Genomic DNA, 26,186 nt, shown 5'->3' with positions numbered 1-26,186 from the left:
GTAACGTGCTTGGCACACGGAATAAAGAAATTAGTTGAATGGATAAGGATAAATCACAAAAATGTTGATAATTTAATGTAGAAATGAAAAAAACTGTTTTTGAAAGCTCCCAGTAGAATCACAAAATTTAAAGAGAAGTATCCCTATATTATTTTTCCACGAAAACCAATACTGACTTGTTGGGGTACATGGCTAGAAGCAGTTGAATACTAGGTGGAGCATTTCAGTGACATTAAAACCATTATTTTACAGTTTGAAGATGAGTCTTCTTGTATTTTGAATGCAAAACAACTTTTTGAAAATGCTACTCTACAGAGTGATTTAGTGTACATCAAAAGCAAATACTGTTTTTTATCGCGTCATATGAAGGCACTGAAAAACATATCAACATCACTGAAAGACAATTTAAAGATTATCGAAGGCACAGAAACGACTTAACGAAGCAAAAGGAACCATTGCTGAGTTGTTAAAATAAAAATGGAGCTATGTACTTGAGAAAAATAAAGGTTTTAAAATGCTGACAAAAATTAACAGAACACTGTGTGGAAGAATAGATGACAAACTTGACATCCCATACTCACTTCCAGAATTGTGCAAATTTAAGTTTGCTCCAATCACATCCTGCGACGTTGAACGTCTTTCAGTCATACAAAGTTATTTAAAAAATATAAAAAAAACATGTGATTGTGTATTGTAACAATACAAATAATGCCACTGAGATTGAAGAAGCATAAACAGTTTGTTTTTGGTATAATAAAGCGTGGTTCATTTGAAACTAGTAGATTTTTTGTCTCCATATTTTTTCCATATTTTATATTTTTAATCCCATAATATATGAACAGATTTTGTCATTTTTAATACATATTTAACAGACCCCTATGACTTGCGTTCATGGTAGGATCATTTGAGAAAGGACACACGGGAAGGAACTGTATCACGTGGATGTTGTGACCGTGTAGGGTTGTGTCCGATATACTATAGCTTCCCTTCCTACAGGTTAAATGGTAACAGTGCCTGCAGATATACCAGCACTCTTAATTTGTTTTCTGATCAAAGTATCAGTTTTCTGCTTTTGACACAACGTTGTCTGGTAGCATTGTTCACCTCACAGATGCAAGACTTTCTGAGGTAATGCTCTCTGAAGTTCTGCATGTGCTATACACTGACGGAAAAAAATCTCAATTCCAAGACATAAACCAAAGTTAATAAGCGTGTTTCTTTATGTAAAAGATTATGTCTATTTATACTTAGCGCCAGTCCCACAAAACTGCCGCTAATAAGGCCATTATGAAGCTGCAGATCAGGTTTGTTTTAAATACACGCTGTTTTTACGCAAGCAAGTATCTACCTTTGAGATTGGACGTGGTGTGTTAATGTCAGTCTAGAATGCCTCTAAGGTGACAGAAACGCCGTTACCAACACCTCACTATTATAATAGGGCTACGAGAAGCTGGATGTTGCTTCTGCGATACTGCAAAAAGACTTGGCAGGAATGTAGCCACTGCACGTGATTGCTGGCAGCTGTGGTCACGGGAATGTACGGTCGCAAGATAAATGGACTCCGGACAGCCACGTTGCACAACCAAGAGCACATACGGGGCACCATCGGACAACTCCAGTGTCATCCACCGTCCCTCTACTGACCAAGTGCAGCAGGCATGGAACCTCATCTCACAAATTGAAATCTGGTAGTTGTACAACACTATGCACGCGCGTTTGCATGTTTGCCTTCAACATTCTGGCTCTTATAACCGGTTACTACTGTACCAGCACTTCTCATTTTCAATCACGCGTCTCGCGCTTACATTAACATATAATCTTGTAATGTTAATCATTCAAATATATCACCCAGACAAATATATTCCTAAAATTTCATTACTCGACATTACGTAATTTTTGGTGTTACGATTTTTTCCGTCGTTATATTTACGCAAAAAAGTTTCGTATGATTGAGGCAGAGCTTTCCTGTTTCAGAATGCGTAGGACGATATGTTAGGCAACCAAGTTTTTCATTTGCCCGTTATCTTAGCGAGGACCTGCATTAACAGCTGTATCATCCAATATGCTACAAAAGCAGGGTAGGCATAGTCATTTTGCTGTACGGTGAGGCACGTTGGAATCGAGAGAAATGAATAATATACTTATATGGATATGGTGTCTTTCGGACATGTCCGAAAGAACAGACACCATATCCATATACGTATGCAGTTCTCGCGATACAGGCCATGACCTTCTTCTTGCCGGCCGCTGTGGCCGAGCGGTTCTAGGCAGTTCAGTCTGGAACCGCGCGACCGCCACGGTCGCAGGTTCGAATCCTGCCTCGAGCATGGATGTGTGTGATGTCCTTAGGTTAGTTAGGTTTAAGTAGTTCTAGGGGAGTGATTACCTCAGACGTTAAGTGCCATAGTTCTCAGAGTCATTTGAACCATTTTGAACCTTCTTCTTCTGTGCGGATGCACAAATGTTCCCCGAACTCGTACGGGACTTGGTAAGAATGTCTTCCACGAGTAATGAGTGTGGTGGGGTGGGACACTACGACTGTAGTGTGTGGAGATACAAGGTGAGAATGTGGGTCACGCGGAAGGCAGTCTCACTATCCTCTCTGCTCTCGGTGGCTCAGATGCATAGAGCGTCTACCATGTAAGCAGGAAATCCCTGTCCCCGTTGATGTATATCAACGTCCGTCAGCAGCTGAAGGTATTAACTTAATTATGAATAGAAATGAATAAGTTGTGAAACAGTATAGTGTTCCAAGAGGAGGAAGAGTGGCTGACAGTAGAGCCATTTAGCTGGAGGCAGTGAAAGCAAGTATCTAGCCGTGGCTATCTTCCTTCTCATCACTGATGAACGATAATGTCATATTTCGGGACTGTATTATACTCCAGTGCGAGACCTACTTGCTTGTAATATTTGCACTGTACGTTTCCATTACGCCACAGATTAATGTTACAAATTTTGTGTTCTAACAAGAGTTGGCCGCTCTACTTTACCTTTGAACGACTGTGGTAAATATTTTAAAAAGTTGTATTTGTCATCTGGACAACAGAGTTAGTTTTTAGACTGGATGTTTCATGTGTAGCAGAATGATAAACAAGCTTACGCACATCTAGATCGAGGATCAGCCTGCTGCATAGATTTGTTATAGGTCTGTGTGTTTTTTTGTTTGTTTGTTTATTTCCGACTTTATTTGGAAGATTATTGGAGAAGTAGAGTGTTCTGTGGTTTTGCAAAATAATTACTCAGTGTTACGAACTGTAACCACATCCCTGTCGGAGTAGTGTGGGAAGTGAAGACCTCTCCTGCAGAGTGCGCACAAGTACTGCTATCATATCAGACTGGTACATAAGAGAAATGAAAACACAGAGATATATTTAGCACAAAAATTTATTTGTGTGCATTAATATAATGCGTGCAGGGAAGTACAAATAAATAGAGGAAGAGGATAAGGGAAAGGAAGAGGGGTGAAGATGGAAGGAGCGCAGAGATGGCGGTCGAAGTCTTCATTTAACCCAGGATGGCTTTTCCGTAGGCGGGGGCGGCGTATGCGACGGGGGCGGCCACCTTAGCGATGGCGGGGGCGGCGTAGGCGACGGGGGCGGCCACCTTGGCGACGACGGGAGCGGGGTGGGCACCGGCCTCCTTGTGCACGACGGCGTTGAAGCCGTTGACGGGGTCGGCGGTGTAGTCGACGGTGCGGATGGAACCGTCGGGCTCGACCAGGCTGTAGCTGCCCTGGACGACGTCACCGTCGCGGCTTTCGTGCTGGGTCTTGGAGTCGCCGGTCAGAGCGTCCTGGACGTCGTAAGAGTAGCTGTACTGGGGGTGGGGGTCGTACTCGGCAGCCACGGCGGCGGGGGCGGCGACGGCGACGGGGGCGGCCCTCACGGCGGGGGCGACGGCGAGGGGAGCGGCACGCAGGGCAGGGGCGGCGTAGGCCACGGGGGCGGCGTAGGCGCGGGCAGCGTACGCGGGGGCGGCGTACGCGGGGGCGGCGTACGCGGGGGCGGCGTAGGCGCGGGCGGCGAGAGCAGGGCCGGGGGCGACGACGGCGGGGGCTCCCAGGTAGCCGGCGCGGGCCACAGCCACGAAGGCGGCGAGGACGATCAGCTGCGGAAAGGAGAGCGTTAACACCTGCACACGGTAGCAGCTTTGTAACACAGAGAAATTCATGCTACAATAGACTTGAAGTGTTATTTTATTCCTCGTTAACATTGATTCAGGCAGTCTAGCTTCAGAAGTTTCAATTGGCAGATAGTCTCGTGAGTTTTACGAACGCTCATCGTCATAGGATGTTTTATGGATACAGTATCTATAGTACTTATGCAAAACATTTCACTTCTATTACCGAGGAAATTGGAATAATAAGAATTTCATCGGAGGTCATATAATTAAGAAGCCTATACGCTTCTATTTGTATTTTGTTGTCCGAGAAAATATATACAGGGTGATCAAAAAGTCAGTATAAATTTGAAAAATGAATAAATCAGGAATAATGTAGATAGTGAGGTACAAATTGACACACAGGCTTGGAATGACATGGGGTTTCATTAGAACCAAAAAAATACAAAAGTTGAAAAAATGTCCGACAGATGGCGCTTCATCTGATCAGAATAGGAATAATTAGCATAACAAAATAAGACAAAGCAAAGATGATGTTCTTTACAGGAAATGCTCAATATGTCCACCGTCATTCCTCAACAATAGCTGTAGTCGAGGAATAATGTTGTGGACAGCACTGTAAAGCATGTCCGGAGTTATGGTGAGGCATTGGCGTCGGATGTTGTCTTTCAGCATCCCTAGAGATGTCGGTCGATCACGATACACTTGTGACTCAGGTAACCCCAAAGCCAATAATGGCACGGACTGAGTTATGGGGAGCTGCGAGGCCAAGCATGACGAAAGTGGTGGCTGAGCACACGATCATCACCAAACGACGCACATTTTGTGAACTTTGTTTTTTTTTTGTTCTAATAAAACCTTATGTCATTCCAAGTAAGTGTGTCAATTTTTACCTCTCTATCTACATTACTCCGTGGTTTATTAAGTTTTCAAATTTATACTGACTTTTTGATCACCCGGTATATTGGTTTGGAGTCAAAATTTTCCTTTAGAGATTAAAACTGAGTGAGACGCCGCATTAGCTTAGATGCTGGGATCATTCTCAGCTTAAATGGGATTGAAACACTATTTCATGGTTTCTATGGTACAAGTCATTTCAAATGAGTGATAGAAAGATTTGATAAGGACATGTGCCTTCTCCATGTTTCATCTGCACCAAACTGAAAACTGACAAAACTCCAATGTTTAACGTTAATTACAGTCTGAAAGCTTCAGGCCATGAGATTGCTATGATATTATTTTAGGATTTGTCCTAGCGATATTTTTTTTAAATATTTTTCAAGCAGTTATATATGGTGCAGTTTCAGCATTGGAATCTGGAAGCTATCATTGTCCTTTGTGTAGCTGTATATTACATCTGAGCACACAATCACGGTAAATCATTTGGAGATTTCCCGAAAATATTTGGACATCGACAACAAATACAACACTTTTGGCGACTTGTTCAGTTTCATTGCGCTCAGAGAGGAGAAGTGTGACAGTAAACTGTGGAATGACGCGGCTTAAGTCTATCCCTATGGAGGCCGTCCGTATACTGTCCATCAGACCTGAAGAACAGCAGAACTGGCTGTTGAAGGTTCTCCTTTACCAAGCGTGACAAAGGTAACGCTACCACGCTCTAAATTACTACTAGATCGTGAGAGGTAACCCTTTGGATCCCGAACGCAGCTGAATGCGAATGAGTGATAACGGACAGACTTTGTCTGGACTCACCTTGAATGCCATGTCTGCGGGTGGTGGAGTACTGCGATGCGAGTGCTGGCGTGTGCCGGGTGACGCTGGCTTATATAGCGGCCAGTGGCGCAAGACAAAGCGGCCGGCGGCGGCGGCAGCGGCGGCCGCGTTTTCGCAAGCCCAGCCCGGCCCAAGGCACCATCCAGCCGCAGCTCAGCCCGCAGGAGGGAGACCCGCCCTGGCCGCCAGCCCGCGCGCCCGGGCCCTCCAGAAACGGGTCACGGCCGCCGTCCGCTGGCCGCCTCCCGCTGTCGCTGGCTGGACCAGCCGGGCCTCGCGCGCCGCCCGCCGAAGTGCAAGGCTACGCCACGCGACCTTACCTCACTCCAGACCGACACTCGTCGCGAGGCCGCCGACTGCTGAGGACCACCACCGGAGATCATTATCGGCATCTACAATGCAACGCCCAAATTAACACAAACTTTGTTGTAAGGTCATAGCTTCTCACACTTAATTTACTACACTTTAAAATCCCCCCGTCGGAGATTCGAGTCCTCCCTCGGGCACGAGTGTGTGTCTTGTCCATAGCGTAATTAGTTTAAGTTACATTAAATAGTGTGTTAGCAGTTTGGTCCCATAACACCTTACTACAAATTTACAATTTACACTTTAAAAGAAGTAGCAATGGTTGGACAATACAATAGAGGCCGTCCATAAAGCTCTCCCATCATTTCAAAAAATCATAGCTTGGCAACTATAAGAGGCAGTCAAACGAAAAGGGGACATATAAAATGCTTTTTTATTCCAGTCTCTGATCACTAGTGAATTCTTTAGACGATTACAGGTTTCAGTCTGTAATGACCATCTTCAGATCTAAAATACAGGGTGTTACGAAAAGGTACAGCCAAACTTTCAGGAAACATTCCTCACACACAAAGAAAAAAATGGCTCTGAGCGCTATGGGACTCAACTGCTGAGGTCATTAGTCCCCTAGAACTTAGAACTAGTTAAACCCAACCAACCCAAAGACATCACACAAATCCATGCCCGAGGCAGGACTCGAACCTGCGACCGCAGCGGTCTCGCGGTTCCAGACTGCAGCGCCAGAACCGCGCGGCCACTTCGGCCGGCACACACAAAGAAAGAAAATATGTTATGTGGACATGTGTCAGGGAACGCTTACTTTCCATGTTAGAGATCATTTCATTACTTCTCTTCAAATCACATTGATCATGGAATGGAGACACACAGCAACAGAACGTACCAGCGTGATTTCAAACACTTTGTTACACGAAATGTTCAAAATGTCCTGCGTTAGCGAGGATACATGCATCCACCCTCCGTCGCATGGAATCCCTGATGCGCTGATGCAGCCCTGGAGAATGACGTATTGTATCATAGCCGACCACAATACGAGGACGAAGAGTCTCTACATTTGGTACCGGGGTTGCGTAGACAAGAGCTTTCAAATGTCCCCATAAATGAAAGTCAAGAGGGTTGAGGTCAGGAGAGCGTGGAGGCCATGGAATTGGTCCGCCTCTACCAATCCATCGGTCACCGAATCTGTTGTTGAGGAGTGTACGAGCACTTCGACTGAAATGTGCAGGAGCTCCATCGTGCATGAACCACATGTTGTGTCGTACTTCTAAAGGCACAGGTTCTAGCAGCACAGGTAGAGTATCCCGTATGAAATCATGATAACGTGCTCCATTGAGCGTAGGTGGAAGAACATGGGGCCCAATCAAGACATCACCAACAATGCCTGCCCAAAAGTTCACAGAAAATCTGTGTTGATGACGTGATTGCACAACTGCGTGCGGATTCTCGTCAGCCCACACATGTTGATTGTGAAAATTTACAATTTGATCACGTTGGAATGAAGCCTAATCCATAAAGAGAACATTTGCACTGAAATGAGGATTGACACATTGTTGGATGAACCATTCGCAGAAGTGTACCCGTGGAGGCCAATCAGCTGCTGATAGTGCCTGCACACGCTGTACATGGTACGGAAACAACTGGTTCTCCCGTAGCACTCTCCATATAGTGACGTGGTCAACGTTACCTTGTACAGCAGCAACTTCTCTGACGCTGACATTAGGGTTATCGTCAATTGCACGAAGACTTGCCTCGTCCATTGCAGGTGTCCTCGTCATTCTAGGTCTTCCCCAGTCGCGAGTCATAGGCTGGAATGTTCCGTGCTCCCTAAGACGCCGATCAATTGCTTCGAACGTCTTCCTGTCAGGACACCTTCGTTCTGGAAATCTGTCTCGGTACAAACGTATCGCGCCACTGCTATTGCCTCGTGGTAATCCATACGTCAAAAGGGCATCTGCCAACCCCGCACTTGTAAACATTGCACTGACTGCAAAACCACGTTAGTGATGAACACTAACCTGTTGATGCTACGTACTGATGTGCTTGATGCTAGTACTGTAGAGCAATGAGTCGCATGTCAACACAAGCACCGAAGTCAACATTACCTTCCTTCAATTGGGCCAACTGGCGGTAAATCGAGGAAGTACAGTACATACTGACGAAACTAAAATGAGCTCTAACATGGAAATTAAGCGTTTCCGGACATATGTCCACGTAACATCTTTTCTTTATTTGTGTGAGGAATGTTTCCTGAAAGTTCGGCCGTACCTTTTTGTAACACCCTGTATATAAATATATACACCTAGTGAGCAGTGTCTTTTAACATAAAACAGCAATATGTATCACAATATACTGTCATACACCAGGGAAATGTACAGATAAAATATGGTATAACGTACCTTTTTTTAACCATGTCCTAAAGTGATACGGCCATAATGGCATCGTCAAAATATATAAATATAATCAGCATAGCATCGTCATATAGATTTAAACTATGGTGTAGACTAGGCCACATAGTCCACATAGTGATTATTGCCAACTAGCTTCTGAGGTACAGTAGCATCCAGAAACCTGTTTGCCTAAACGCTCCCTAGATGTCGCTTCTGTGGGCTTGCTTATATGTACTCATCATTTACGTAAAAATATAATCTGATAAAAGCACGTTAGATAAAATGCATGTAGCAGACTTATTAAAATTGATGACTATCGTAGAAACCAATAGTGATACATTAAAAGATGAATGCAGTTATCCATGTAAAATTATTAAAAGAAAATACACTCCTGGAAATGGAAAAAAGAACACATTGACACCGGTGTGTCAGACCCACCATACTTGCTCCGGACACTGCGAGAGGACTGTACAAGCAATGATCACACGCACGGCACAGCGGACACACCAGGAACCGCGGTGTTGGCCGTCGAATGGCGCTAGCTGCGCAGCATTTGTGCACCGCCGCCGTCAGTGTCAGCCAGTTTGCCGTGGCATACGGAGCTCCATCGCAGTCTTTAACACTGGTAGCATGCCGCGACAGCGTGGACGTGAACCGTATGTGCAGTTGACGGACTTTGAGCGAGGGCGCATAGTGGGCATGCGGGAGGCAGGTGGACGTACCGCCGAATTGCTCAACACGTGGGGCGTGAGGTCTCCACAGTACATCGATGTTGTCGCCAGTGGTCGGCGGAAGGTGCACGTGCCCGTCGACCTGGGACCGGACCGCAGCGACGCACGGATGCACGCCAAGACCGTAGGATCCTACGCAGTGCCGTAGGGGACCGCACCGCCACTTCCCAGCAAATTAGGGACACTGTTGCTCCTGGGGTATCGGCGAGGACCATTCGCAACCGTCTCCATGAAGCTGGGCTACGGTCCCTCACACCGTTAGGCCGTCTTCCGCTCACGCCCCAACATCGTGCAGCCCGCCTCCAGTGGTGTCGCGACAGGCGTGAATGGAGGGACGAATGGAGACGTGTCGTCTTCAGCGATGAGAGTCGCTTCTGCCTTGGTGCCAATGATGGTCGTATGCGTGTTTGGCGCCGTGCAGGTGAGCGCCACAATCAGGACTGCATACGACCGAGGCACACAGGGCCAACACCCGGCATCGTGGTGTGGGGAGCGATCTCCTACACTGGCCGTACACCACTGGTGATCGTCGAGGGGACACTGAATAGTGCACGGTACATCCAAACCGTCATCGAACCCATCGTTCTACCATTCCTAGACCGGCAAGGGAACTTGCTGTTCCAACAGGACAATGCACGTCCGCATGTATCCCGTGCCACCCAACGTGCTCTAGAAGGTGTAAGTCAACTACCCTGGCCGGCAAGATCTCCGGATCTGTCCCCCACTGCGCATGTTTGGGACTGGATGAAGCGTCGTCTCACGCGGTCTGCGCGTCCAGCACGAACGCTGGTCCAACTGAGGCGCCAGGTGGAAATGGCATGGCAAGCCATTCCACAGGACTACATCCAGCATCTCTACGATCGTCTCCATGGGAGAATAGCAGCCTGCATTGCTGCGAAAGGTGGATATACACTGTACTAGTGCCGACATTGTGCATGCTCTGTTGCCTGTGTCTATGTGCCTGTGGTTCTGTGAGTGTGATCATGTGATGTATCTGACCCCAGGAATGTGTCAATAAAGTTTCCCCTTCCTGGGACAATGAATTCACGGTGTTCTTATTTCAATTTCCAGGAGTGTATATGAAGAGTATAGGTCTGACCCTTTTTATATGGTGAATTTACGGTCAGCAATTAATATAGCGTAATACCTTGCCTGTGGCAACTTATAAATTACTTATGAAAGATAAAATGTCTATATGACAGCTGAAAAAGAGACAGATCAATGAACAGCGCCCTCTGTTGGATCGGCCGCTAGGATCTTATGTAGGCGCGCACCGATCGTAAGAACTTAACCAATAGAGGGCTTTACATACATCGTGACTTGTCTCCCACAGGAAACTTTTAAACAACCCTTACTTCCGCACAGTAGTCGCTCTAATCTTGTAACTAATTATCTCCTACCTACTCGTCGAATGTATAACCAGACTATATAATTTTATTTATTGAATGCTTATATGTTGTCATCGACGGCTACGAATGTCTTCCTGCCTGCCTGCAGAGCGGAGTACCTGTGTTCGATTCTCAAATGTATTCTGCAGTTATATTTTACTTGTATTGATAAGAACAGGAGGTTTAGTAAGATAATCAACAAGGAATAACAAGGTAGGTAAATAAATTTCACAAACGACTTGGATTAATAAAGAATTAAAATTTTAATTCTCACTGCCTTACAGTAGCTCTTCCACTCACTGTGTTGCATGTCCTCACTTTCCCTTGAACAATTACATGGATGGTACTTGTCGTATAAGCATTCGAAGCAAATGTACTCGTGCAGTCTTCGCGAAACAAAATCTTTCCTTCCGAAGATCTGGCGGAAAACAGAATTATTTTACGTTTAAAAATACTCAATTCTTGGGAATTAATTTTGATGCGTAGCACACAGAAGATGACATCGCCTGCAAAATCAGCGTTGAACGCTAATAATATGCCATGAATCTTTGTTTCATCGTCGCGTTCATCTACATCTACATCTGCACGGTTACTCTGCAATTCACACTTAAGTGCCTGGCAGAGGGTTCATCGATCCATTTTCATACTACTTCTCTACCATTCCACTCTCGAATGGCGCTTGGGAAAAAGCAACACCTAAATATTTCCGTTCGAGCTCTGATTTGCGTTATTTTATTATCATGATCATTTCTCCCTACGTAGGTGGGTGTCAACAAAATATTTTTGCCTTCGGAAGAGAAAGTTGGTGATTGAAATTTCGTAAATAGATCTCACCGCAACGAATATCATATCAGTAACATTCTCACCCCTATTGCCTGATAAAACGAAACGAGCTGCCCTTCTTTGCTATTTTTCGATGTCCTCCGTCAATCCTACCTGGTAAGGATCCCACACCACGCAGCAATATTGCAATAGAGGACGGACATGTGTAATGTAGGCTGTCGCTTTAAGGGGTTTATCGCATCTTCTAAGTGTTCTGCCAACAAAGCGCAGTCTTTGTTTAGCGTTCCCCACGATATTATCTATGTGGTCTTTCCAATTTAAGTTGCTCGCAATTGTAATATCTAGGTATTTAGTCGAATTGACAGCGCTAAGATATGTGTGATTTATCGTATACCCAAAATTTATCGGATTTCTTTTAGTACCCGTGTGGATGACCTCGCACTTTTCTTTGTTTAGTGCCAATTGCCACTATTCGCACCATACAGAAATTCCCTTTAGATCATTTTGTAATTGGAATTGATCGTCTGATGATTTTACTAGACGGTAAGTTACAGCGTCATCTGCAAACAATCAAAGGAGGGCTGCTCAGATTATCACCTAGATCATTTATGTAAGTCAGTAACAGCAGAGGGTCTATGACATTACCTTGCGGAACGCCAGATATCACTTCTGTTCTACTCGATGATTTACCGTGTATCACTACGAACTGTGACCTCTCTGAGAGGTAATCACGAATCCAGTCACACAACCGAGACGATACTTCATATGCACGCAATTTGATTAATAGTCGCTTGTGAGGAACGGTATCAAAAGTCTTCTGGAAATGAAGGAATATGGAATCGATCTGAGATCCCTTGACGACAACGCTCATTACTTCATGGGAATAAAGAGCTTGCTGCGTTGCACAAGAACGATATTTTCTGAATCCGTCTTGGTTATGTATCAATAAGTCATTTTCTTCAAGGTGATTCATTATGTTTTAGTACAGTATATGCTCCAAAATCCTATTGCAAATTGAGGTCAGTGATATGTGTCTGTAATTCAATGTGTTACTCCTATTTCCTTTCTTTATGCGATATCCGCTGGGTTTCCGGATCCGCACTGCAATTCTGAAACCTCCAAATGAAGTCATGCATCGCGACTCGGTATCTCGCGGTCGGCTTACTTTGGTCCCTCTTGACGATTTCGCAGCAGAATTACTCGGTACTGTTTCCATACAACGAGGCTCCAAATTTTTATTATTTACTAATCCAAGTCGTTTGAAAAATTTGATTGTCTACTTTGTTGTTACTCCGTATTGATTACCTTACCAAACTTCATATTCTTAATAGTACGAATAAAAAATTAGTGCGGATTGCATTTGAGAACGGTATACGGGTCATCCGCTCCGTAGCCAGACTCAGTCGACACGCTGCGGCGCTTTCGTTGAACAGGGTTTGCCTTGTGGGTACTTAGGCGGCAATCGTAAAAGTTTATTTCCTCAATTTCTACGAAAATACGCGTTTGGCGACCTCACGTATGATGATTAAAAATGCTCAGTTTTCCGATAACTACCGACCCTGTCAATTCTGGGTCTATTAGGCGCCATGAACGTTAGAGCTGTTTTTTTCTTGTTTTTTTTTTTTTTTTTTTTCAAAATCGGTGGCGTGTTAAGCGGAATCAGCTGGCCGTGTCTAACGCCTTTCCCTTGTAAGCACATCATACAAAAAAATTAGTCACCCTCAGGAGACATTAGTCTAATGTCCCACAACAACCCCTCCTAGCACAGACAGTAGCCTCAATTCGACGAGGATGAGTGTCGACAGGTCTCGCCAGATATGCTATATTCAACTGAAGTCATCTATTGAGGATCAGATGGCATAGAGCTACGAATTTTCGAGGATGTTAAGTACTACGGTTCACCCGCTGTTCCAGACAGTTTCAGACATTTTATATCGATTCAGATCGGGTATTTTAGCAGGCCAGTCGAGCTGCAATGAGGTGCCTGAGTTTTCATCATGAGTGGAAGACTGGAGCGCATACGGCATAGTCATCATAAAACTGTAGAAGAAAGGGCAAAATTAGATCATCCAGAACGTTGAAATGACCATCCTGGTTCATTATCGCGATAAACTGAACGAGTAGGCCCAGCTCATAGTAGGAAAAGCACCCCGAAACACCATGGAAGCATCCCAAGATTGAACTAAATCCTTTGGAAACTGGCGATTAAATCTCCATTGGGCCGTCGGTGCATTCGACGCCTTGCATCCTTTGAAACAAGGCAAAAGTGCGACTCGACGAACCACAGTAAACGCGTCCATTCAGCTACTGTCTAGTTTCTGTGTTATTTGGTCCTAAGCAGACGTACAGAATTGTGTGCCTTTGTGAACAATGCCCTTTTGGAAGGAACCAGACTCCAAATGTCCACTGCGTGTTAGATCCCTTCGTAATGTTCGCTCGACGATTGACTGAGATGGAGCTCCACTCACTGACAGCAGCAACTCCCGTCTGAAACAGTCTATAATTGACAAAGCGCAGCATTAGACTCCGCTCGCAATCAGCTACTATCATTTTACGACTACCGTTCTTACATTTTGTTTTATGGCTGTGGGTGGTACATCGTTCCTTGTACACATGTTAGGCAGTTCGCGTTGTTACATCAACACCACAAACACGACCAAACACGTTAACTACTTTGTCCCAGTCTGTCACCTCTCCATGCCGACCCATCTTTCTGCACTGATTCCATACAACCGAGGAGCATGTACACTTCACTTTACTGCCGCGACCTAAATCAGCGGCTGTTGGTCACACGATCGCTTGGTACTAGTTCTACGCCTTTTTCAGCGCTCCAAAGCAACCACTTTGCTCTTCTAAGGAGGTCTCAAATATTTTGTTCGGTGTGCCTGCTCAAATTCAGAACAGGCGTCTTACTTTACTCTCCTACTCAACAAAGGACTCTTTTATGTTTACAGAAATGCAACTGTGGGCTTTACCAACTTGTATGAAGTGTACCTCCGTTGGTATAATGGTCGTGGCGCTGATGAACATCTACTTCTGTAGTCTGCAGACTTCTGTGAAGTGAGCGGCAGAAGATACTACAAATAAGTGTAAAGGATTTGAACCACAACCCACACTTGGTCGAAGCTGAACCGCATTAAGACGGGTCAAGGGAGATGTGGCTACACGTTGAAGGACTAGGGTTTCCGTTCATTTGTTAACTGTGACTGCGGGGCGGAGAAGCATTGTTTAGCAGAACATTTGACCGAGTGATTCTGACCGCCTTGGACCTGTTTCAAACATTATTTGGAGAGACCCACGCAATTTAATGTAAATTTTACGTCGCAAAAGCTACAGAAAGCACAAAAATGTGCACTTATCTATTTATATACTAAAAAACTTAGAATCTTAATAGTTTATGCAAATTAATATTGTGATATGTAATTATTATTTCATAAACAATAATTCAAAGATATAGCTGCAGTCAGTGTGTGGCTGATTACGATCGAATGTAAGCCGGCCGAAGTGGCCGTGCGGTTAAAGGCGCTGCAGTCTGGAACCGCAAGACCGCTGCGGTCGCAGGTTCGAATCCTGTCTCGGGCATGGATGTTTGTGATGTCCTTAGGTTAGTTAGGTTTAACTAGTTCTAAGTTCTAGGGGACTAATGACCTCAGCAGTTGAGTCCCATAGTGCTCAGAGCCATTTTTGAACGATCGAATGTAATACGTTTCTTCTTTTGTTCAGAATGTGAGTGGAGAGCGTGCCTCCTCGAATCTCTCTCTCTCTTGCCGGTTAGCTTTTATACTGATAGGACGCACTACAGTTGCGTTCCCTGACATCAGTAATTAATCTTTCTTCTGTATAGACAAATGTGATGTAAATGAGATGTATTAGCTTGTAAGTAGGCTGTTTAGGTTTTTTTATTGGTAATGCGACGTAGCGCTCTGTTTCAAAATCACTGGCTGTGCTGTGTGCAGTCTGTGGCTGGTTTGCATTGTTGTTTGCTATTGTAGTGTTGGGCTGTTGGCTGTTAACAGCGCGTAGCGTTGCGCAGTTGGAGGTGAGCCGTCAGCAGTGGTGGATGTGGGGAAGTGAGATGGCGGATTTTTGAGAGCGGACGATCTGGACGTGTGCCCATCAGAAACAGTACATTTGTAAGAATTGATGTCATGAACTGCTATATATATTATGACTTTTGAACACTATTAAGGAAATACATTGTTTGTTCTCTGTCAAAATCTTTCATTTGTTAACTATTCCTATCAGTAGTTAGTGCCTTTAGTAGTTTGAATCTTTTATTTAGCTGGCAGTAGTGGCGCTCGCTGTATTGCAGTAGTTCGAGTAACGAAGATTTTTTGTGAGGTAAGTGATTTGTGAAACGTATAGGTTAATGTTAGTCAGGGCCATTCTTTTGTAGGGATTTTTGAAAGTCAGATTGCGTTGCGCCAAAAATATTGTGTGTCAGTTAGTGTTGATCAGAATAGCTAAAGAGCGAAATGTCTGAGTACGTTCAGTTTTGCTCTGCTGTTTGAAAATCAGTAACGTAAGGGGTTTACCAGCACAGTAATTCATTAAGTTTTCTAAGGGGACGTTTCAAGCTTTAGAACCATTTGCGATTAAATTAATGTAAATTAGTTAAGTCTCACGAGTTCTCATTTCAATGTTTCTCCTAACAGACATATAAGACATCAAATGTTGTAATGATTTACTGCAGCAGCCAACGATCAATACGCGATTAACGGATTGTGGCATGGAGACGCAATGGCCACGTACAATCGGTATTCTGCCATTTATTTATTTGCAACGTTATGCAGCGTCCCTGCCGATCATCACGAATTGTTCTGTAAATTTGAATGGAACCGCGGAACCTTAAATGATCAGGCCACAGTCTCCAAGCTATAATTCATAAATAACAGATACCGGCCCCGCAAAACTGAGGGTGGTATAAAATGATGTAATCCTTTCTAAATCCTATTGCAGTTTTCTAGAAGTCTGTTTGGCCACTAAAATAAGCATCCATCATCAAAAATGGCCATCTCCTCCAATTAATTTTAACAGTTTTCTTTCCAGTGATGTATTTTAATTTCTATTTAACATCAAATATTAGTAATCTTGTGTGCGAGCAGACGCGTCATGTTGTCAAATTGGGACATTTCCATTTGATTGTAGATATTTTTGTATACTTGTAAAACCGGACGTTCCTCTGAGGTGTCTTCGGGTGCATTTTCACCAGATAACTGCAATTTCGTTTTTGCAGTTTGTAGCGGGAATTAGGGAAACAAATCCAGCTCACAGCGTTTTCATGCGGCTTACAGCTTCGACGGAAAGCGTCGGTATGTTTCCCGTTACAAAAAAATAAAAAAAATTAAAGCATAATTTTACGCGCCTGTTCGATGATCTAGTGCTATGTTTGTTTTATCTATAAGTATTAACTGCGACAGTAAAACACGAAAAATAATCAGTATTCCAGCAACGACGGTGCAATGCTGCTGCAAGGTGGTAGCTGTCAGCACAAGACGAATACATATCGACAAAATGAATATCGCATTAGTATAACTTGGGACCCCGCTATCGAATGGGAACATATGCCTGAACAATCATAGAAGGGACGGTGCGTTTGTGTGTGTGTGTGTTGGTCAGAATATATACATTTACGGAAAAAAAATCACAACACCAAGAAGGAATTGTACGACGTAAACGAAAGTTGGTAGGTTGGTAGGCGTGTTCCTACATCTGAGAGATGATGTCTATCCAAATTTCGCGCCAGTCGCTTAAGAGTGGGACTAGTAGTAACGCGTAATAGGTGTTTCTGATTACATTCTCCAACGAAGCGCGAAATGAAAGACTGCTTAAATGCCTCTGTCCGTGCTGTAAATAGTCCAGTCTTGTCTTTCCGATCGCCACAGGATCGATACGTAGGGATCTGTACAGCACTCTCCCTTACGTAGTTCTGGTTCTCGAAATTTTTAAGTAGGTTTTTAGCGAGACAGTGGACGTTCGCCTTCAAGAGTCTGCCAGCCCACGTTTTTCAGTATTTCCGTGCCTCTCCCACAAGAGTCAAACAAACCTGTTAGCACACACTTCAGCAACATTCTAGGATCGATCACAGGAATAGATTACAAGCAATCTTTTTGTAGAATGTCTGCGTTCTACCAAATTCCACCTGTGAACCAAACGCTATCACCTACTTTACCTACGTTTTCGCTTATGTTTTTACTCCACTGCAAATTCCCATAACTTGTTACATCGTGATATTGGTATGGATTAAATTATTCCCGCTGTGAGTTATTGACAACGGAATCATACGATAATACATATTTGCGTTTGGTGAAGTGCACAATTATACATTTCCGAAATTTTTACCTCGGTGTTAATCTTTGCACCATTTTTGAACTTTATCAGTACCTGATTTGAGTATTTGTGCATCTTTTTTCAGGCAGTACTTCATTCTATATAACTGCGTCATTCGCAAAAAGGCTGAGGTTAGCATTAATATTGTGAGCTACGTCATTTATGTTTACAGACACCTTCAAAGTTACCATTCTTTTTAGCGTGATCACTGGACCCAAAGAAAACAATTATATACAGTCTACAATAAAACCACTGCACAACCTACACAAAATTTTACCATCTAAGTTTGACCAATTTGCATCCACGCTTCCACATTTCAACACCTGACCTGCTGCCCAGGGGTAAATTAGCATTAATGGCTTTCTCTAGTCACGTGTACTTGGAAGTACTAATCAACCTAAAAACACACTATCTTAATGACTATGATTATTATCCTGCAAATGACGTAAATACTGATGTAATGTTGTTCAGTACACAGTTTTCAGCCACCAATATAAATATCTGCTCTTATACCTGTTGTACTCAGTATGTCATCATAATAATGGTATCATAACAGTACAGCAGGAACGTTTGAAACATTACTTTTGTATCCAGTGATTACATGGGTGATAATACTAAGCAGACGATAAGAATTCTCTCGGGCAACGGCGGGAGCGGAGGAAGTAAGCAAGCCAAAAATTATGTTTCTGCTACATCTTGCAATGGCATTTGCTAGAACTGGACGAGCCTTGTTCCTGAAAGAAAGCAAACATATCTTCCAGTCACCTGCAGTTAGAACACGTCTTCCCCGCAGTGTCAAAGGGCTAACACTGTTAAGTGTATCACGTTCGTTTTCAATTCCTTGCAGCATCGGGACCTCTTCTGTACCGCGATCTGACTTACAAGAAGTTTGGCAATAGACGCCGTGTTTCTGCAGTTCGCGTTGCACTATGTTGCGTAAAGGTATATAGAGCCCGGAATCACTGTCTTGGCTATTGTCTTCTTATTTATAGAATAACGCTTTACATCTTCAGGCAAATTTATTTCCCATTATTTATTGGTATGACGCGTTTCAGCAGCATGTCGCCGTCATCATGTTCCTAACTGTCACTTATACATCAATTTTTAGAAAGTCAATATATTTTTGTGTCCACCATTCTGTGTGTTGCATTATTTAAATAATCTCAAAGAAATTCTTACATTTAGTGGGAACAGAAACCTGTCTGGCACACAGAGCACTAAAACAGAGAACCATCCCTTCAGACAGATGTTTACAGTGAAGTGGCTGAAGCTACCAAATATGCTTCAACTGCTAAAATGATACATGCACTATGGCTTCAGCTACTTTTTTACACAAGTACTGTTACATGTTTTAATATTTTTAAATGGGACAAGCGTTCATTAAGTATCTCAAATATTGTTGGACAAGCATTCCCTACATCGATTTACTATATAAAAAACAAGCATTCAACAGTGAATTTTTTTTTAAGTATCTTACATTTCTACTTTATTACCAGGCACTGAGCAACCTGTTTCCATGTATTGCGCCGCTTATGAAAATTTCAAGTTTTACATATAAACTCATGTCCTTCATTCAATTTATGTAACATGTGCAGATCACTTTTAACGATCTGGAATGGGTTTCCAGCGCTCTTAAAGTGGGTACCATTTGTGGATTTAGAATAATTATTCGTGCGATAAGCATCAACGTGTTTACCTATATTCTTGGAAATTCTCTTCCACTTTGGCTTACGTAGAGGGCTTTACATATACTACACACAGTGTATGGTTGATTGTGCGTGTGTGTGTGTGTGTGTGTGTGTGTGTGTGTGTGTGTGTGTGTGTGTGTGTGTGTCTTCATATTCTCTTTCGTTCTTTCACGTCTGCATATGTAAGTCCAGTATTTCTTCCACTACTGCATTTAGCTTGTGAAACTCTGCCTGCATTTTTAGAAATATAGTTTTCTGCCTGGACTGTTAAGAAACGTATCTGTTCATTACGACTGCAGATTGCAGTTTCAGCCTGTTATGCCGTTCTCGAGTGACAGTTCACTATAAACAGCGTCAATGCATAATCATTCCGTTTCAGAGGGCACCGTCCTCGTGTCCAACGTGTTTGTGCGTTTCAGGTGCATAATAACACACAACTCTTCGTCATTTATATAAAAGAACGTAGAACTTCATGTAATAGTTAGGCTACTATCGAAGTCACAATATCTGCGCACTTAATTTTCACTTTGCAGGCAGATGTGACATTTGTGATTTCCAACAGTCAACGCAAATACACAGATAATGCTCCAGTGCACTTTTTGTGTCATCATAGCAGTTATAGATATCCGTACTCTCTTTGACACTGTTGTGCAAGACGCATCAATTAGTGGGGCACCTACAATTTTTCGTAGTTGGAAATGTGCGGGAGTACGCCGTGAAGACCGCAGACATATTAACAGTTAAAGGAGTCTTTCAGAAGTCTTAAAATACAAGGGGAAAACAGAAGACAACGTTGTTGGGTTAGAGGGAAGCTACAGTGCAGGGTATTCATATTGTTGTTGTCAACTCCTGCACTTGTTCAATAACGTGTCTTAAAGTAAGGAACACTTAAAAAGTGTTTGAAGTTTACGTGCCCTCCACGAGACTTAAAAACTCTTGCGAAATTTTCATCCATACCAGGTATTTCCCTACATATATCTGCCAAAATCAGTTTACACTAATCCCTTTTTGGCCGAAACTCGTGGTGAAGAAAACTGCAAGGGCACATCTCCATTAGTGTGAAGCGTAGTTTGTAGCTGTCAGCAGTCGTATATTAAGAAACAAATGGAAAAGGTTACCTTCACCGCTAACGGGTGGACTGCTAAGGTTGCTATGTTGTCTGAGATCCACGGGAAAACCGTTTGCCGGCCGAAGTGGCCGTGCGGTTAAAGGCGCTGCAGTCTGGAACCGCAAGACCGCTACGGTCGCAGGTTCGAATCCTGCCTCGGGCATGGATGTTTGTGATGTCCTTAGGTTAGTTAGGTTTAACTAGTTCTAAGTTCTAGGGGACTAATGACCTCAGCAGTTGAGTCCCATAGTGCTCAGAGCCATTTGAACCATTTTTGAAAACCGTTTGACCTTTAACTTCTGTGATATGGTTAATATTTCATTCCATCTGATTGCTTGACATCTACGAAAAACTATTGCTACTCTCGTTATTGTCATTCAGATAAATGGTTGTAATGAGTGAGGCAATGAAGCGTTGAAGAGACATTAATGTGCCTCAGCCCTTGTGTAGGCTCTGCAAGCTTAGTGACATACACAGAACCCGTTAGAATCATTCTGATTGACTTTCACATACGATGTAGATTGCAGCCTTACCATCACATGAAGCATGTAGTTTTTTGTTTAGGAAAATACCAGTTTCAAAAGATGGTTTATAATTCATGGTGAAGCACATTGTTAATACCATGCAAGGTCTTTCAGCCTCGTCGCTCAGCTTATAAGCCTTCAGTGTGTCTTAACAATAGTTGTTCACACTTCACGTGCTGAATGCAACATGCTCTGCATATTGACTATTACAACAGCCATTACCATACGGTGTTCTTTTTATGCTAGTTAATTGGCCCCTTGTTGTTGTTGTGGTCTTCAGTCCTGAGACTGGTTTGATGCAGCTCTCCATGCTACTCTATCCCGTGCAAGGTTCTTCGTCTCCCAGTACCTACTGCAATCCTGGAGATACTAAAAGGTATCAGATAGATTATAGAATGGTAAGACAGAGATTTAGGAACCAGGTTTTAAATTGTAAGACATTTCCAGGGGCAGATGTGGACTCTGACCACAATCTATTGGTTATGACCTGAAGATTAAAACTGAAGAAACTGCAAAAAGGTGGGAATTTAAGGAGATGGGACCTGGATAAACTGAAAGAACCAGAGGTTGTACAGAGTTTCAGGGAGAGCATAAGGGAACAATTGACAGGAATGGGGGAAAGAAATACAGTAGAAGAAGAATGGGTAGCTTTGAGGGATGAAGTAGTGAAGGCAACAGAGGATCAAGTAGGTAAAAAGACGAGGGCTAGTAGAAATCCTTGGGTAACACAAGAAATATTGAATTTAACTGATGAAAAAAATGCAGTAAATGCAGCAGGCAAAAAGGAATACAAACGTCTCAAAAATGAGATCGACAGGAAGTGCAAAATGGCTAAGCAGGGATGGCTAGAGGATAAATGTAAGGATGTAGAGGCTTATCTCACTAGGGGTAAGATAGATACTGCCTACAGGAAAATTAAAGAGACCTTTGGAGATAAGAGAACCACTTGTATGAACATCAAGAGCTCAGATGGAAAACCAGTTCTAAGCAAAGAAGGGAAAGCAGAAAGGTGGAAGGAGTATATAGAGGGTCTATACAAGGGCGATGTACTTGAGGACAATATTATGGAAATGGAAGAGGATGTAGATGAAGATGAAATGGGAGATACGATACTGCGTGAAGAGTTTGACAGAGCACTGAAAGACCTGAGTCGAAACAAGGCCCCCGGAGTAGACAACATTCCATTGGAACTACTGACGGCCTTGGGAGTGCCAGTCCTGACAAAACTCTACCATCTTGTGAGCAAGATGTATGAAACAGGCGAAATACCCTCAGACTTCAAGAAGAATATAATAATTCCAATCCCAAAGAAAGCAGGTGTTGAGAGATGTGAAAATTACCGAACTATCAGTTTAATAAGCCACAGCTGCAAAATACTAACACGAATTCTTTACAGACGAATGGAAAAATTAGTAGAAGCCGACCTCGGGGAAGATCAGTTTGGATTCCGTAGAAATACTGGAACACGTGAGGCAATACTGACCTTACGACGTATCTTAGAAGAAAGATTCAGGAAAGGCAAACCTACGTTTCTAGCATTTGTAGACTTAGAGAAAGCTTTTGACAATGTTGACTGGAATATGCTCTTTCAAATTCTAAAGGTGGCAGGGGTAAAATACAGCGAGCGAAAGGCTATTTACAATTTGTACAGAAACCAGATAGCAGTTATAAGAGTCGAGGGACATGGAAGGGAAGCAGTGGTTGGGAAGGGAGTAAGACAGGGTTGTAGCCTCTCCCCGATGTTATTCAATCTGTATATTGAGCAACCAGTAAAGGAAACAAAATAAAAATTCGGAGTAGGTATTAAAATCCATGGAGAATAAATAAAAACTTTGAGGTTCGCCGATGACATTGTAATTCTGTCACAGACAGCAAAGGACTTGGAAGAGCAGTTGAATGGAATGGACAGTGTTCAAAAATGGTTCAAATGGCTCTGAGCACTATGGGACTACTGAGGTCATCAGTCCCCTAGAACTTAGAACAACTTAAACCTAACTAACCTAAGCACATCACACACATCCATGCCCTAGGCAGGATTCGAACCTGCGACCGCAGCGGTCACGCGGTTCCAAACTGACGCGCTTAGAACCGCACGGCCACACCGGCCGGCGGACAGTGTCTTGAGAGGAGTATATAAGATGAACATCAACAAAAGCAAAACGAGGATAATGGAATGTGGTAGAATTAAGTCGGGTGATGCTGTGGGAATTAGTTTAGGAAATGAGACACTTAAAGTAGTAAAGGAGTTTTGCTATTTGGGGAGCAAAATAACTGATGATGGTCGAAGTAGAGAGGATATAAAATGTAGACTGGCAATGGCAAGGAAAGCGTTTCTGAAGAAGAGAAATTTGTTAACATCGCGTATAGATTTAAGTATGAGGAAGTCTTTTCTGAAAGTATTTGAATGGAGTGTAGCCATGTACGGAAGTGAAACATGGACGATAACCAGTTTGGACAAGAAGAGAATAGAAGCTTTCAAAATGTGGTGCTACAGAAGAATGCTGAAGATTAGATGGGTAGATCACATAACTAATGAGGAAGTATTGAATAGGATTGGGGAGAAGAGAAGTTTGTGGCACAACTTGACCAGAAGAAGGGATCGGTTGGTAGGACATGTTCCGAGGCATCAAGGGATCACCAATTTAGTATTGGAGGGCAGCGTGGAGGGTAAAACTCGTAGAGGGAGACCAAGAGATGAATACACTAAGCAGATTCAGAAGGAGTCTGAGGGTATTTCGCCTGTTTCATACATCTTGCTCACAAGATGGTAGAGTTTTGTCAGGACTGGCTCTCCCAAGGCCGTCAGTAGTTCCAATGGAATGTTGTCTACTCCGGGGGCCTTGTTTCGACTCAGGTCTTTCAGTGCTCTTTCAAACTCTTCACGCAGTATCGTATCTCCCATTTCATCTTCATCTACATCCTCTCCCATTTCCATAATATTGTCCTCAAGTACATCGCCCTTGTATAGACCCTCTATATACTCCTTCCACCTTTCTGCTTTCCCTTCTTTGCTTAGAACTGGTTTTCCATCTGAGCTCTTGATGTTCATACAAGTGGTTCTCTTATCTCCAAAGGTCTCTTTAATTTTCCTGTAGGCAGTATCTATCTTACCCCTAGTGAGATAAGCCTCTACATCCTTACATTTGTCCTCTAGCCATCCCTGCTTAGCCATTTTGCACTTCCTGTCGATCTCATTTCTGAGACGTTTGTATTCCTTTTTGCCTGCTGCATTTACTGCATTTTTATATTTTCTCCTTTCATCAATTAAATTCAATATTTCTTGTGTTACCCAAGGATTTCTACTAGCCCTCGTCTTTTTACCTACTTGATCCTCTGTTGCCTTCACTACTTCATCCCTCAAAGCTACCCATTCTTCTTCTACTGTATTTCTTTCCCCCATTCCTGTCAATTGTTCCCTTATGCTCTCCCTGAAACTCTGTACAACCTCTGGTTCTTTCAGTTTATCCAGGTCCCATCTCCTTAAATTCCCACCTTTTTGCAGTTTCTTCAGTTTTAATCTTCAGGTCATAACCAATAGATTGTGGTCAGAGTCCACATCTGCCCCTGGAAATGTCTTACAATTTAAAACCTGGTTCCTAAATCTCTGTCTTACCATTATATAATCTATCTGATACCTTTTAGTATCTTCAGGATTCTTCCATGTATACAACCCTCTTTCATGATTCTTAAACCAAGTGTTAGCTATGATTAAGTTGTGCTCTGTGCAAAATTCTATCAGGCGGCTTCCTCTTAGCCCCAATCCATATCCACCTACTACGTTTCCTTCTCTCCCTTTTCCTACACTCGAATTCTAGTCACCCAAGACTATTAAATTTTCATCTCCCTTCACTATCTGAATAATTTCTTTGGTTTCATCATATATTTCTTCAATTTCTTCGTCATCTGCAGAGCTAGTTGGCATATAAACTTGTACTACTGTAGTAGGTGTGGGCTTCGTATCTATCTTGGCCACAATAATGCGTTCACTATGCTGTTTGTAGTAGCTTACCCGCATTCCTATTTTCCTATTCATTATTAAACCTACTCCTGCATTACCCCTATTTGATTTTGTGTTTATAACCCTGTAGTCAGCTGACCAGAAGTCTTGTTCCTCCTGCCACCGAACTTCACTAATTTCCACTATATCTAACTTTAACCTATCCATTTCCCTTTTTAAATTTTCTAACCTACCTGCCCGATTAAAGGATCTGACATTCCACGCTCCGATCCGTAGAACGCCAGTTTTCTTTCTCCTGATAACGACAACCTCTTGAGTAGTCCCCGGCCGGAGATCCGAATGGGGGACTATTTTACCTCCGGAATATTTTACCCAAGAGGACGACATTATCATTTAATCATACAGTAAAGCTGCATGCCCTCCCCAGTAGTAATAATTATCAGAGTCACAGTTCATTACTATCCGTATTTCATGTTACAGACGGGGGTGAGTGATCTACATTGTGTTATATGTTTGTTTTTGTAGCACTTGAGCAAACATGTTGCCCTCCTCAAGTTACCTTCTACTTGTCGCCACACATATGATTTAAGAGTTTAAAAGGGAAATTCAGAAATACCCTGTATGGTGCTTGAAAGGTGTTAAAGTGATGCAATGAACAGTGGAAAGAGGCAAAAAATGGTTCAAATGGCTCTATGTACTATGGGACTTAACATCTGAGGTCATCAGTCTCCTAGAACTTAGAACTACTTAAACCTAACTAACCTAAGGACATCACACACATCCATGCCCGAGGCAGGATTCGAACCTGCGACCGTAGCGGTCGCGCGGTTCCGAACTGAAGCTCCTAGAACCACTCGGCCACTTCGGCCGGCGGAAAGAGGCACATGTCATTTATAAGCCCCAATTTTGTAATAAAACCTACCACAGCAACTCTGATCCTCCTTCCGTATTTTTCTAACACTGCTTTGTAAAGATAAACGCAGCTGCGCAGCGCACTACCGTTAACATGTCACAGCTCAAAACATAGTGAAAGGCCTGTGAAATATCCTCCTAAGTCTGTTCCACTTGCCCATCTGCAGACAATAAGCGTGTTTTTTGCTCACTCTACTCCGAAT

At 43.2% G+C, this 26,186-nt stretch overlaps 1 protein-coding gene across 1 annotated transcript; it reads right to left on the bottom strand.

Annotated features, from left to right (window-relative positions):
• Positions 1 to 3,412: 3,412 nt before the first annotated feature.
• On the bottom strand, positions 3,413 to 5,862 carry LOC124595299 (cuticle protein 21-like). Its single transcript, XM_047133985.1, has 2 exons — positions 5,833 to 5,862; positions 3,413 to 4,107 (listed from the first exon to the last, which is right to left on the bottom strand). Exons 1-2 carry the CDS (start codon positions 5,842 to 5,844, stop codon positions 3,505 to 3,507), a joined length of 615 nt encoding a protein of 204 aa, XP_046989941.1. The 5' UTR covers positions 5,845 to 5,862; the 3' UTR covers positions 3,413 to 3,504.
• Positions 5,863 to 26,186: the final 20,324 nt, after the last annotated feature.

The sequence above is a fragment of the Schistocerca americana genome, chromosome 2 (genome assembly GCF_021461395.2).
Source record: "Schistocerca americana isolate TAMUIC-IGC-003095 chromosome 2, iqSchAmer2.1, whole genome shotgun sequence".
Classification (NCBI taxonomy): domain Eukaryota; kingdom Metazoa; phylum Arthropoda; class Insecta; order Orthoptera; family Acrididae; genus Schistocerca; species Schistocerca americana.
The sequence above is the reverse complement of the archived record's forward strand: the minus strand, read 5'-3'. Positions and strand labels throughout refer to the sequence as shown.